At 44.8% G+C, this 14,798-nt stretch overlaps 2 protein-coding genes across 2 annotated transcripts in view; both read right to left on the bottom strand.

Annotated features, from left to right (window-relative positions):
* The window catches only part of piezo2b (piezo-type mechanosensitive ion channel component 2b), a 182,696-nt gene that overhangs the window by 109,697 nt on the left and 58,201 nt on the right, over positions 1–14,798 (bottom strand). Inside the window, exons 12-15 of the mRNA XM_079529246.1 lie at positions 14,443–14,645; positions 14,047–14,277; positions 4,867–4,987; positions 2,752–2,945 (exon numbers count right to left, since the gene is read on the bottom strand). Of these exons, the coding sequence (XP_079385372.1) occupies positions 2,752–2,945; positions 4,867–4,987; positions 14,047–14,277; positions 14,443–14,645 (749 nt within the window). The remainder of the gene's footprint in view (positions 1–2,751; positions 2,946–4,866; positions 4,988–14,046; positions 14,278–14,442; positions 14,646–14,798) is intronic.
* Positions 8,891–10,267, bottom strand: LOC306943731 (serine/threonine-protein phosphatase 2A 56 kDa regulatory subunit epsilon isoform-like; the record flags this gene model as incomplete). The annotated part of the gene is made up of 1 exon (XM_079530259.1): positions 8,891–10,267. The coding sequence occupies one exon, from the start codon at positions 10,265–10,267 to the stop codon at positions 8,891–8,893; it is 1,377 nt and encodes a 458-aa protein (XP_079386385.1).

Raw genomic sequence — 14,798 nt, forward strand, 5'->3', positions numbered from 1 at the left:
GAACATTTTGATAAAGGAACCAAACACAACATGCACACTACTGTATATCGTTGGTCATTGTTTGACAGTATTGCTGCTACATTCTTCTTCTCTATAAATGTCTTTGTTGTTGTTTTACTATGGCTGCTACAAGGCTGGGAAGAGGAACCTAAAATCAAATAATTTGACTTTTATGCGCAACAAACCCTAGAGAGTCTTCATAGTTTAGCGACGCCGCGTAACACTACTGTATGTAAAACTAAATCTGTGCTGGATAGGGCGATGTCGTGCTACAGTACATGACCTATATGTTCTCTTTGATTTTAACAGCCTTTTAATGTACAAAATTGCACGGTGTTATATACGCGGCATAGAGAACATTTGTATTTAAGAGCCTTGTGTTTTACGGTGACTGTGGATATAAAACAGTCGAGTGCATCGTAGGTTATGAGCTGTGTGCTTATACACCAACTTTATGGGCTCTGTAAAAATGTCAACGTCAGCAACTTGTATCATTGAGAAATCGAAAATTGGAAGCCGGACAACATTGTGCCTCAACGCCTCAGAGCATTTTGACCCTGGGTGTGTGTGGGTGTGTGTGTGTGTGTGCATGCATACATGTGTTTTTGTGATGTGCTCTGTGTGCGTGCGTGCGTGCGTGTGTGTGTTGTATACATGCAACTACAGGACTTTGCATATTCAGCCGACGAGATGAGACTCTACATTGTTCCACCTAAGCCTGAGTCTTTCAGCCCAAGGATGCCCTAGGCCTAGATCAGAGAGAGAGATGACAACTAGATGCCCTAGGCCTAGATCAGAGAGAGAGATGACAACTAGATGCCCTAGGCCTAGATCAGAGAGAGATGACAACTAGATGCCCTAGGCCTAGATCAGAGAGAGAGATGACAACTACATTTTGTATAACATTGTGTTGCTTCATAGACTGTCCATTTTGCTCCCATGTTATATTTGTGGGTAGGGAAGAAATGTCACACGGGTCGTCGGGGGGGCATTATTTAATTAACTTAATCGCAAAATGGTCGCAGTGTGAATATGGTGAATATTTAGTAAACTTGACCTTTCAATGGTCTGCTCGTTTTCCTCTGCTCCCAAAAAATAGCCTATCTGCTGTTTTTGGCAAAAGTTCTCCTTAGAATAGCGATGGTAGGGTTCAAGTGGTTAGTGTAAAACCATTCTACTATCCTATTGGACAAAGATTTGGCAGCCTCGCCTGTAGTAACTCTGAGGACCCCCTAGGGGTCCCGGGCCCAGTGTTGAAGACCCCTGATTTAAGCCCTATACAGTATACCTCGTTGGATGAAAAACTTTCAAAAACAGACGATTTACACCACATCTTCCTCCTACCTCATGCACACTGTCCAGAACCATAATGGAAATAAGCCCTGGGCTTCATTATGTTTAATCCTCTTGACAAACATTGAACAATATGTACAGTATGATGCGATTATTTACATACACTATTGTTTCGTTGCCATTATTGGGCAGAAACCTCTTATCTCTTAACATTTTAACTTTTTATGGTTTTGTCCTGTAAAGGCAAAAGTAGCCAAAATAGCAGATCTACAGTACAAGCTAAAAACAGATCTGTTATTTTTGCTGTTTGTGAATTTGAATCCTGAAAGGTGATAGTTTTGGACATGTGAGATTTCAGCAACGAAATGTATAATATATTATGCATGTCATCAGAGAGGTCAGATTCACCCGCAGTACTGTGCCCTATCGTAATTTGTGTGTGTGTGTGTGTGTGTGTGTGTGCGTGCGTGCGTGCGTGCGTGCGTGCGTGCGTGCGTGCGTGCGTGCGTGCATGTGAGGCTGTGTGTGTGCCTTGCTCAAGGGCAGATTAGCAGTGGTTGCCTGCCAACCTGCAGTTGCCGGCTCACATGAGAGCACACGCTCCTGACAGAACCCGTTTGTTACTCATAGTCTCTGCCCTCGGGCCGAGGAGCTCCCACCGTTTGCATACCTGTTTTAACATTTACGTGTGTTTGTTCTAGTGCTATCTCAACGAGCAAAACACATTAAAAAAATTAAATATGTTCCCTAGTGTAGCAGTTATAGCATCCGCCTTTCGTGCTGAAGGTCGATGGGTTCAAACCCTGCCTGGGGTCAACGTCAGCAAGGGCATGCAGTCGCAACGGGTTCCTAAAATCAAATGGTTTGAGATTTGAGCCAAGTCTCCTGCAGGAGGTGCATCTAAAGCCTGTCCTGGACAGTAGCAGTCTCCGCATGTAAAAACAGATGATCGTGATTTTTTTTTATGATTAAATAAATGGAACTGTAGAGATTTGGTGTAGAGTGGGGGAAAGAGCAGACCAAGCACAGAGCCAATGGTCACATTTAGCATTGAGGTTTTGAGTGGTTAAATATATAGAAATACTAATACACATTAATGTGAATCCAACATATTAATATGAAAGATAATTATGTAAACTGAAAAACAGACACCTGCCATAAGGAAGAGCTGCAAGGTTTTCTTCTTGTTGTTATTATTATTATTATTAATTGGATACATTGGATATTAAATAAATTAACACAACATTACAATACATACATTTACAACCATTAAAATCATATATAACGTTTTTTTATGAGCACGCTTTGACGTCAGTGTGGTTTAATTCCCGAGACTCTGCGGCCATACTTTGCGCTGCAGTAACCTGATCCCAGATCTGCCTAAATCATCACACGAGTTACACACAGTGCAGCACATGCTTGTGTTGGTGTGTGTACTGTACTGTACATGTACTGTACCTGGTACAGCGCCACACAGAAGAGGAACATCATCATGTAGATGATCTTGTACATGACGATGCGTCCCTCAAAGCTGACGAAGAAGAACATGCCTCCGCAGATGTAGATCCAGTACTTGACCAGCAGAGCCATGACCATCCCTCCCAGCACCTCCATGATGTCTTGTTCCTTCTCCTCATCGGATTCCCCCTCCTCTATAGACACGCACGCACGCACACGCACATGAGCGCGCGCATGCACACACACACACACACACACACACACACACACACACACACACACACACACACACACACACACACACACACACACACACACAGACACACACACACACACACACACACACACACACACACACACACACACACACGTATGCACCAACAGAACAGTATGTTCATTTCTCACGTGGGAACCAGGGCATTAACAAAAGCTAGAGGTTTCTGAAGCGACAGTATCATTCATAATCATAACCACCATGATGGATTGTGCAAACAGCCAGAGACAACCTAGGTTCAGGTACAAACATGGACTGTGTTTAGGCATTAGGTTAGATATGGGCTTTGGCATTGTTCATGGTTATTGGTTAATGCTTAATTGGTCAGAATGTGGGAGGCTGGGTTGCCAGTGAAATTAGATGACCAAACACGTCCAAATTTAGAGCTACCTAATTTCTAAGAAATTACAAATTAGGTACTGGTGCAGGACACGACCATAAAAAGAAAGGTGGCGAGGGCTGGCAGGATAACAAGCATTCAAAATAATTATAATCATTTTTTATGATAAATGATTGAACGTGTGTTGACTACCTGCGGCTAATTGAGTTGATGAATGATCACAGCTAAAGCATGACATAATTTGGCTGGTAGCTCAAGTTCTTTTCAAGAAGCAAGCAATATTAACATACTGAACATACCATGCCTTATAGAGCAAATGTTATTCTGTGCATACTTTATTGTACATCTCACATTTCTTATGTAAACTAGACATTGGCATTCACGTTCTGACCTGACAGTCGGACAAATCTGGATTTGATGAAGTTGGTGAATTTCTCATTTTATTGCCCGGAGAATCACTGGGAAATGTATTGCCAGTTTGGGGCTTTAGCAGGGTTCAGGCTTACGAAACGTTGTACTAATCAGACTTGGTACTCTATTAAGAGTAAGACCATTTATAGGGGGTTGGTATGGGTTAGGTGAAACGTCTGGTAGAATAATCTGGTGCCCTAATGTAAAATGACACAGGATAAAACCAGAATATGCCTTTGCTTTCTATTATTAAAACTGAAAAAAATCTCAGAGTCTGCGTTAACCATTTTCAACCTATTTTGGGCACGTTCTCATAGTCAAACCTTTTGAACAATAAACTTGTAAACAAATGGCAGACCGGCGCATTGTGAGCTTATAGGTCGACTATTTTCACTATTCTTATAGCTACTGCACAGTGATGTTGTAGTACCTATCGTCAGGTGGAAGCCTCATATGTCCAAAACAGTTACTTTTCAGAATTCAAAAAATATCAGATAACAGATCGACAAGCTCGGTTTCCAGCTTATAGATCTATTACCTTTGTGTGATGCTGTAGTATGATCAAGTAGGGCGTTGATTTACGAAAAAAAACATACTTAAAAAGCTAGGATATGGATATGAGAGGTTTCTTCCCGACAGCAACGATATGAATAGCAAAAAGGAGTATGTTGGAGGTGCAAACAAAGCAGCTTCTTGCGTGGATTTGGCTTCTTGTCACTGCTTGGGTCCCTGCTCCACAATACGAAAAGTTTGGCCATATGACAGAAAACGTTATCACTGTATACAATCCATCGCAAAAACGCAATGCTGATACCTGTGTTATAGCCGTTTGGGTCGAAACATGTTGGTTTAATAAAATCTTTTCCCTATTTCATTTCTGAGTCGCCGGATCTCCCCTTTTCTACCTGTGTTATTGTTGGAAGGTCCAACACAATGACGGAATCGACCACAGCCCCAAAGTCCCATGTGGGTCTCAAAGACATTTTGCGTGACAACCGGCGTATGACAATGTATAGGTTAAAATGTACAAAGCCAGTTGTATTTCCACGTGTATATACTGTAGTGCATGCTGTGGTGTGTGCTCCCCTACCCTTCTTCTTGCTCTCCTCTACATGAACATCTGACAGAGACGTCTCCTCTTCCTTTAACTTGTCTTGTCTCTCCATCAAAGTCTGCCTTAACAGCAGCCAGAAACTCAGCAGACACAGGATCTAGACGCACACACGCACACACACGCACACGCACACGCACACGCACACACACACACACACACACACACACACACACACACACACGATAAATCCTCAGCGCAACAACACACACAGCATCTGCAGATAGTAAATGCATGCTTAGACAAACCCATAATCTGGAGATCAGAAGAGAAAATGTGTTGGTTGCACATAAAGCTTTGAAGCATTTAAAAACATTGCACAAAATTACTAGTTGACGTTTCGGTTGCGCAATCTTTCTCCGATTATAATTAGCATAATTATAATGTACGGTAAGTGGTAGGGGCTAGACAATATATCAAATATGATGTATTTCTCCACATGATATGGGAAAAAATCACACCTGTGTGAAGTGAGGGGTGCTTTTAGTTATAGTCAATAGTAATAGTTTGTGTTGACACAAAAAGCCGATTTGTTCAGACACATATAGCGTAAATTCTCCTTTCATTGTCAATGGCAAATGTGACATGAGTTGTGACGAAAAGCTGTATATAGGAGGGGCTATGCCCCTCAAAAACCCAGCTTCTACCTATTATAAAGTTGATGTTGTCTGACTGTCTTACTCACACCCCCACACCCCAGGTTGGATTGGCCTGAATCTTTCCATAGGTGCATTATAATACAGGGAAGGCCATTGGCAACGTCTTTTATGTAACTTTTTTAACTGTTTTGTATATATATTTTTGAGTGGTGCAACCACTCCATTACGGAGCTATGTTTGTCCCTGGGTCCCTGCCTGGGTCTGTCTGTTCCGGCTTGCCGGAACCGGGCCGGCACCCTGGGCTCGTTCCTGTGGGTCTGGAAGTTCCGGGGACCCCCACACAGAGTTGCACCACTCAATTAATTATTCAGAGTTGCCAACTATGTTTTACTCCTTCTTTCTCTCCCCTAGTTGTTATGGTAATTAACCATCCCAGTACCAACACATTTCAGCCACTGCTGTTTGTACCGTGCTGTACTGGTTCTCAATGTCCAGCCTGGGGAGCAATACCGGTACAAATGGATACAGGCCTGCAACTGTGTGTACAGATGGAGCCAAATGAACCCTCAGTGTAGTGGTCCATTTGGTTCCAAGTGTACACTCTCAGAGACATGCAAGGGTCAATTTGGCCCACTGTTCCCGGGACTGGATGTTGAGAACCAGTGCTGTACTGGCTCAGCTGCCAGTGAGGAGCCCCCACCGGGAGGACATGCAGTAGAACCAGTGCTGTACTGGCTCAGCTGCCAGTGAGGAGCCCCCACCGGGAGGACATGCAGTAGAACCAGTGCTGTACTGGCTCAGCTGCCAGTGAGGAACCCCCACCGGGAGGACATGCAGTAGAACCAGTGCTGTACTGGCTCAGCTGCCCGTAAGGAGCCCCCATCGGGAGGACATGCAGTAGAACCAGTGCTGTACTGGCTCAGCTGCCAGTAAGGAGCCCCCATCGGGAGGACATGCAGTAGAACCAGTGCTGTACTGGCTCAGCTGCCAGTAAGGAGCCCCCACCGGGAGGACATGCAGTAGAACCAGTGCTGTACTGGCTCAGCTGCCAATGAGGAGCCCCCACCGGGAGGACATGCTGTACAGTAGCACCCCCATCCTCCAGCTGCATGCAAACAATTCATCATGTCATAGTACTATACTCCCACTACACCTTAGACAGGCACCCTCTGTAGACATCTTTAAAGCACTGGTCGAGTTTTCTGTCCTTATCCATGTATCACGGTTCTGCCTTTATGCCGTTTTATGTTTGTTGCTACTTTGTGTTTTTTGCTATTGTTTTAATGCTAATTTATGTAGCCCATCCTATATCCAGCATTTGGTGTCTGTCCACAAACATTAAATTCCCATTGACAATGAATGGAGAAATTTCAGTGTCTGAGCAAATATACTGTCTATTTTACGTCATGATGATGTACAATGATAAGAGTGCCCCTCACTTCACACGGGTGTGATTTTGTATTACTCTGTAAAGCATATTGCACTGCATTTGTCATGAAAGGTGCTATAAACGTTTATTATTATTATTATATAAATTTTAACTACATTGCACTCTAAAATTCCGTGTGAATGAAAAGTGTAATGCAAATACAATTTATTATTATTATTATTATTATTATAATATAGTAATAAGGGCCTTTCTCGGCCCCACCCATCTCTAATTGTTTATATTGTGTTTAGTTTCCAAGATGGCCGCAGCACCAGGAGGGGGTGGGGCGGAGGTGAGCGGGTGGGGTTGACATATATGCCCTTACTGGGCTGCGTTCACACATTCGAGACACCTGTCTTGTGTCTGTCTTGTGTCTGTGTTTAATGGCCGCTCCAATGCATTGCCAATGGAAGCCCATATGGTTTGACCAAACATTTTGTTTGATGGGGGGGAGGGGGGGGGGGGCAGAACACATCCATCAAAGCTGTGTTCAGACAGAAGTCAGGTGTCAGACAAAAGGCAAGTGTCTTGAATGCAGCCCAGTAAGGGCATATGTCGACCCCTCCCGCTCACCTCCGCCCCACCCCCTCTTGGTGCTGCAGCCATCTTGGAAACTAAACACAATATAAACAGTGGGAGAGGGGTGGGGCCAAGAAAGGCCCTTATTATGCCTTTTAATAACGCCGCTCCCCCGACAGAAGTTGTTTTTCTTTTCTTTTTTTCTTTTTTTCGTCTTTTTATTCCGTGGCTCTGCAAAAGCCTATCCCCCCTGTGTTGAATCGCTTCACTTTGGTAAACATAAAGCAAACGTCGCCTCACTTGGGATTTTCCAACTGACGGAACGCTTCATTCTGTGTCCAGAGCTGATCTCCCAAACCACTGGACCAGACTGACACTAGATAGTACCTCCAATAACTTTCTTCAAGTTTCTTCAAATGTTTTATACTTTTTTTAAAATATTTATATTTAATAATCATTCACAATCTGTGATTGCGCTGAAGCCTTGAGCAGATTCAGAGGAATACTGTACATCAGAGATACGTGACATCATAGACAACATGAAGTCTGAATTGTCCAATTGTAGCCACGCCGTTTCTATGTGGATCCCGAGATACGCATCGTTTCCGAGTTCAGTGGTTAGAGCATATGCCTTTCATGCGGAAGGTTGTGGGTTCGAACCCTGCCTGGGGTCGACGTCAGCAAGGGCATGCGGTTGCAACGGGTTCCGAACGCCAAATCAAATGGGTTCAGATCTGAGCCAAGTCTCCTGAGGAGGCTCGTCTGAAGCCTGTCCTGGACGGGAGTCTCTGGATATAAAAACAAATATTATTTTTGAGGCCCCTCCAACGTCTGGCTTTCAGACATGATGTCATCTATGGACTTGTTACGTTTGCTTCAAGTAGCGCCCCGTTTTCATCATGCCCCCGTGACGTCATGTGGCAGCCACAGTGGCCGCCCCTCACTTCACACCAGTGTGATTTTTTTAATGTTTGTTTTTTCCGTTCACAGTAATATTACCTAAAAACTAAAACAAAACAAAAGAATATGAGGGTAAAAAAAACAGTTTATTTACAGTGAAATAATAATAGAGGTGGTGAGTGCAGAATGCAGAAAAAAAGCCATTCATTTCAATTAAAGAGCAACAAAGAAACCAAACAACCAAATAGGGGTTATGGGGTCTTTCCATTTCTCACTGAATCTGGGGTGGGGCACACATGGCATGGCATTGATAGAGGGAGGTTGGTGGAGGGGCCACTGGTTCCCAGCCTGTGGTCCAGGGACCCCCAATGGCCCTTTAAGAGTTATGGTGTGTGGTCCAGGCCCAGGGACCCCCAATGGGTCTTTAAGAATTATAGGTCTGTAGCTCTGAAATTGTACAAAAGGATTTTACAGTGTAGATTGGGGGTCTGAAAGATAATAATCATCTATCTGGAGCGGTCCTTGAAATTAAAAAGGTTGAGAATAAGATCCCATCCTATGGCCTCCACTTATCTGCTTTTCCGGGTCCTCCAACATCCCCCGTGTCTCCTCTCGTCTTCTCCTTCCCCTTCATCTCGTCACGTTGGCTGTCCTCGTACGTGGCGGTGAGTTGGTCAAACAGGGTGCTGTTCATCTCCATGAAGGCCTTCAGCACGTTGCACACCAGCAACACTATGGCCTGGTTCCAGTGGTCTTGGGAGATCCTGTCCAGGCTGGGGAACATGATGGTCAGGATGACGCTGGAGTTGGCCTCGATCAGACTCACAATGTAGTCGTTGTTCCAGTAGTACAGAGCCTGCTCTGCCACCTGGAAGTGAGGGCTGGAGACGCACCTGGAGATCTGCTTGAAGAGCGGCTCCTGGATCTTCACAAACTCGGCGGGCTCGATGAACTCCAGGATGTCCTTCAGTTCGCTGAGGAACAACACCTCTTTTTGACTGCAGGTTTTTGGCCAGAACTTCAACAAGCCTCTGACGACTGGTTCTGTCAGTGCTGGGTCTTTCTCTAGGAACAGTATTATGCAACTCACCAGATCTTGGTGTATGATCGACAAGCTCTTGACAGTGTGAAGGGGAATCAACACTTTGACCAGAAACTGCGTATGCTCCGCTTTCAGGGGCAGAGTAAAACCTTGGATTATGCTTGCCTGGAGCTCCAGAAGCTCAGCAATTCCATTGAAGTGCTCTGTCTCGTAAATAAAACGCAGAAAAATATTATTAACCTGTTTTCGTATGACAGCCCTCAGCCACACAAACTTGCGGTACATTCTGTGTAAGACTATCTGTAGACAGTGCCTCTCCCTTTGGTCTTCACTGTCAAACAACCCCAACAGCTGCAGAACAAACGTCTGGTCTATGTACTTCCGGGCAATGCTGGGCTGGAAGTCCTCACTCTGCAAGAACTCTATGAAGAACTGATACACCCGCTGTAAGTGTGGCCAGGAAGCCTCGGGCGCCTGTTCATCTTCCTCCGGGTCAAACTCGCTGCTGTCACGGGGCGGAAGTGTTCGGAATATGTTGCAGGAGACCATCCTAACCACCTCGGGGTAGGCCTGCTCCGTCAGGTAGCCCTTGCCGATGGTGACGCACTCCACCAGCTTGATGAGCGCCGAGCGCTTGCTCTCCTTCATCTTGAGGTCCAACTTTGGGTCCTTGAAGTTGTACACCTTGCAGCACTGCTGTAGCCTCCTCAGGAACAGCTCCAGCTGCTCTGGTGCCGGCACGTCCCTCGGCAGGGGCTCGTCAGGTTTGCGCTGGGAGCGTAGCTGGTAGGAGCTCCCCTTCTGCTTGGCCTTCCTGGCTGGCTTCTGCGATGGGTCGTCCACTTTGCCCACAGACACGGGCATCATGGCCGCTGAGATGGATTTAGACATGGTTCCTATGTGTGTGTGTGTGCCGTGCAATGAGTGTTTCCTATGTTGGGATAATGTGTAAACTAGTCTACTTCCAGCTCGTTTGCAAAGAGCCTCTACCGATATAATCATCCGACTCCCATTAAGAACAGAATACGGTACAAAATGTTTCCGGTCACTCAAGGTACATTCCCGATATTGATTGCTTCCGTTCTGCGGACCACAAGGCTTTGATCTGTTCCTTGGACCGTATTTGATTCGATGCTAATATCTATTTATCCTATTGTCAATATTACTGAATTGAGACAATGGCACAGATAACAGAGATGCATCTAACCATCAATTGGGCCATCTTGCAGTGGTGTCCATATTGTACGGTGGACTCATCCCACAAGGAATCCCACAAGGAAAAGTAGGGTACAACCTATGGACACTATCGTAAACCCATACCACATGCACGCATTGCACTGAACGGAAAAGTGCAGACATTTATCTGGCACACGACAGCAGTGACATCATTCATGGTGACGCCAGCAGTGTCCGAAATGTGCCGATGGGTTCACTATACAGTCCCATACTAGAACTCCTTATATAGGAAGTAGAGAGAGAGTAGTAGTGAACTAGAAAAAGTGCTCCTCGGAACTCAGGTCAGGAATGTTTGTTGTGGGCGTGCATTGTGAGCAATCATAGAAGTAGCAGTTAATAGCCAAGATAGACAATGCCTTACAGTAGATGGAACTTGTAGTGGGTTGTAGGTATGATTTGATTTAATTTGAATTATTTGATAAATTCAAGATACAATTCACAAAAGTGCGATACAGAATTATCAGGATGGCACAAACAGTCATGGGACTAATTCCATTGTGATCAAATAAATAGTTACAGCATATGGTAGGTAGAACATGTGTTCCAAAATCACAATAATAATGACATTCACAACAAAAACCGTCATAAATCAGTAAACAAAAGACAATAATTAGATATAAATAGGTAGAGGATGTATTGTATAGCGCCTCCTGGTGGCCTCTAGGGAGTGTGCGTGCAAAGTTTCACAGTGAACCGGGTCAACTGTGGCGAAGATTAGTTATTCACAGACAGACGGACGGACAGGGTGCAAAACATAGTTCGGGCAATTCTTACTTTTTGGGTGAACTATCCCTTAAGGTTGTCCCACATTACATGTGATTTAATAGCGCATGTGATGGATGCACCTGGGCTAGAGTGGAGGTGCATGCTCTATTACCATGGATAAGATTTGAGGCACTATTTATTTTACAATAAAAACGGTTTCCTGTGTAAGGAAGTAAGGAATAACTCACGACATAAAGGAGACTCAGAAACAGCTGGTGGTTATATAATAAATCATTTCTATTGAGAGAATCAGATGAATTTGACAGTAAGATGGTAAAAAGTGTTCTCTCCCGTAACAGGGAAATGTTCTCTCTGAGTTGGTACAGAATCAGAGCCTTGGTTTTGGCCAGCTTCTCCCAGATCCATCCGTCGTCACGGCAACCCAAGAGTAACTTGACCCCAAGCCCAAAACAATGTCCACGTTATCATTAATACATGGAGACATCCTTTCCCAGGCGGCTAGCTACGGAAGGACCCTTTCACCCACATTATAGAGCTCCTTCTACAACGTATATGCACAAGGACATGGCAGGAAAGGCTCGGCACGCGTTACAATCATATAGCAATAACTTGAAATGGTTTTATAGGCCAGATAGGTCAGAAAACTGTAGTCATCAAAGTCATCAAAACTAAATTATCCAAAACTATTCATTGGATATTGATTAGGTTCCAGATCTAGCATGATGTTTGTTCTTTTTTGATTATTCATATAAACTGTATTTAATCTCATTATTATTATCTTGGCAAAAATCTTATATTCTATATTTTTAGTATGAGCTGTCTGAATTATTTAGATACGTATCATCGCTTTAAAAAAGTCAAGCAGATAAAGGTCACACACAGTCTTAAATCATTCTTGTGTAGTCTTGTATTTGTCAGGGCCTTGATGGTACAGAACAAAATCAATGCATTCCACCCATTTTCAACCTCCAATAAAAAGGCCTGTGCGTCCTCTGCTCTCCTCCGTGTCATCAGTGCCCATACTCTAGATGGGGTTGTCGAAAGGGCCTTTCTGTGTGGAGTTTGCATGTTCTCCCAGTGAAAAAAACGTGCAGTAATCCTGGTCTCTATACTGCCTCCCCCTGGTTAGCTGGGGCGCCTAATGGAGGGGAAAGGAAAAGGTTGGAATAACGTGTTCCTTCCACGCACTACGTCCTACTGGGGAGGAGAGAGCACACCCTCCGGCGCAGACACCGGGAATCAAACCCTGGACCTTCTACGATAGCTGTGAGGCGACAGTGCTACCGAATGCGCCACTGAGCCCCCTGAAATTTCATTTTCTAATATTTTCTAAATATACATGTATAAGGCCAGCAATGTATGCTTTTTATTTTAAGATAATCTTTATTTCAACTTAATAAATAAAGTGTGGGGTTGCCCCAGTCAGACGAGCCTAGCCTGCATGGGTCTCTCTCTCTGTGTCTCCCTCTCTCTCTCTCTCTCTCTCTCTCTCTCTCTCTCTCTCTCTCTCTCTCTCTCTCTCTCTCTCTCTCTCTCTCTCTCTCTCTCTCTCTCTCTCTCTCTCTCTCTCGCTCGCTCTCTCTCTCTCTCTCTCTCTCTCACGTTGATCGACTTCTGGTCTGATGTCACATACAACAAATCCATAGCAACCGTTGCATAACATCACTGATTTGTACTGACATCAGCTATGTCCAGTCCACATAAAATGCACGTATATGGTATATCATATGCTGATGTGTGCTTATGTCATCAGGCATGTTCAGTCCATAAAGGCCAGCGCACACAACATGCATCTTTTGTTTTACAGATTTCTCAGAGTATCTCAGAGAATAAAACTCAACTATGGCTGAAGAACTAGGAGATCAAGGTCCTGTAGAAGCTGACCCTCCGGGGCAGAAATCGCAGCAGCAACCTCTTCAGCAGAACCAATCCACCGACGACATCACTGCTGTTGAGGAGAGCCATGGGGGAAGACTGGGGAGGAGTAAGCTATACTGGTGGAAGAGGAAGGCCAAGAGACACTGGCGCCCGCGGCACTTCTAAGACAGTGTTCTTCAACCGGGGTCTCACGACACTTTAGTGTGCCGCCTGAGATGACTCGGTGTGCTGTGTAGAATTTAGAACAAAAAATAATAAAAGGGTGTGTCCTGAGCCCCCAGCTGGAAATGCTGTTCACAAATGCTGCTCGGCAAAACATCCAGGCAGCCATATCGTGACATTCTTAGACGACACGGTAGTGGACAGATATCCACAATGATGAGTTGTCGTACCGGCAGGAGGTCTCTGTAAACTCATTCACTGCCCTTCAAGGCCCTCGCTGCCAAGGACGAGCTGGACGTGTATTGTATTTTTTTGGGGGGGTGTTCATATGTTAGCGAACAACACCATCTTGTGTAAAAAAATCCAGAGTCACAGTCCCACAGGATACGCAACAGCGTGTGTGTGACGACGATCGACCAGGGGAGCAATAAAAAAGTTAAATATATATATATTAATAAAATAAATATATAACGAAAAAGCCTGGCAGATGCTAAACTCAACGAGAAATAAATCTGCCAGTCAAGCTGGTGGAGACAATGAGTGAGTGATTTTGGACATAGCTTGCCTCAAAGTACTACTTTGTTTGTGCCCATTTCACCCTCACAATAAACTAGGCAACATCGGGTACCCCGCTAGTACAACCTCCCTCCCGTTCTGCAGTGTGGTACCTTGGTCCCCAGGTCGCTGAAGGGAACTCTGGTGCTGAGGAAGAACCCTGGAACAGGCTCCAGGATCTCGAAGCTCCAGATGTACTGTAGAACCAGCACCAGGTTGCCATACAGCACCATGAAGGGAGAGGTGAGCATGGCGTAGCGCCTCCGGTCCCTCACCATCCATAGGGTGCACGACCAGATCAGGAAGACAAACGTCAGCCAGCTGACGTAAGTGATGCTCCACGCCTGGGAAGGACCAAGGTCCGATTAGTAATAAAAACACACACACTCTCAGCTAAAATATGATTATTGTGAGGATCCCCAGTTAAAATATGATTATTTTGGGTGAGAAAATATACTGTAAATATACATAAGGCAGTGATTGTATAGAGTTAGAGTGAAGTCACTGACCATCATGGCTATGAGAGCACAGATGTAGCTCTGCTTCATGATGAAGTGGAAGACAGTGACCACAGCACTTGGGACCTCCTTCTTCTCCTCCTCTTCCTCCTCCTCTGCACCTTCACGCTGCTGCTCCTCTCCTTCCATCGCCCTGCCCTCCTCCTCCTCCGGGGGCAGAGTCACCTCATACACACAGCCATCTTCCTTCTTCTCTACAGTGGTGGACACACAGACACGGTGTCAGTATATGCTGCTGAACGTCACAATGCACACATAGTCCAATCCAGTGTGTTCTCTTAACTCTATCAATCAATCAATCAATCTATATAAATGTACCAAGTCTCTGTGTGTACGTAATCCATGTA

This window comes from Electrona antarctica (assembly GCF_951216825.1).
Source record: "Electrona antarctica genome assembly, chromosome: 19".
Lineage (NCBI taxonomy): Eukaryota > Metazoa > Chordata > Actinopteri > Myctophiformes > Myctophidae > Electrona > Electrona antarctica.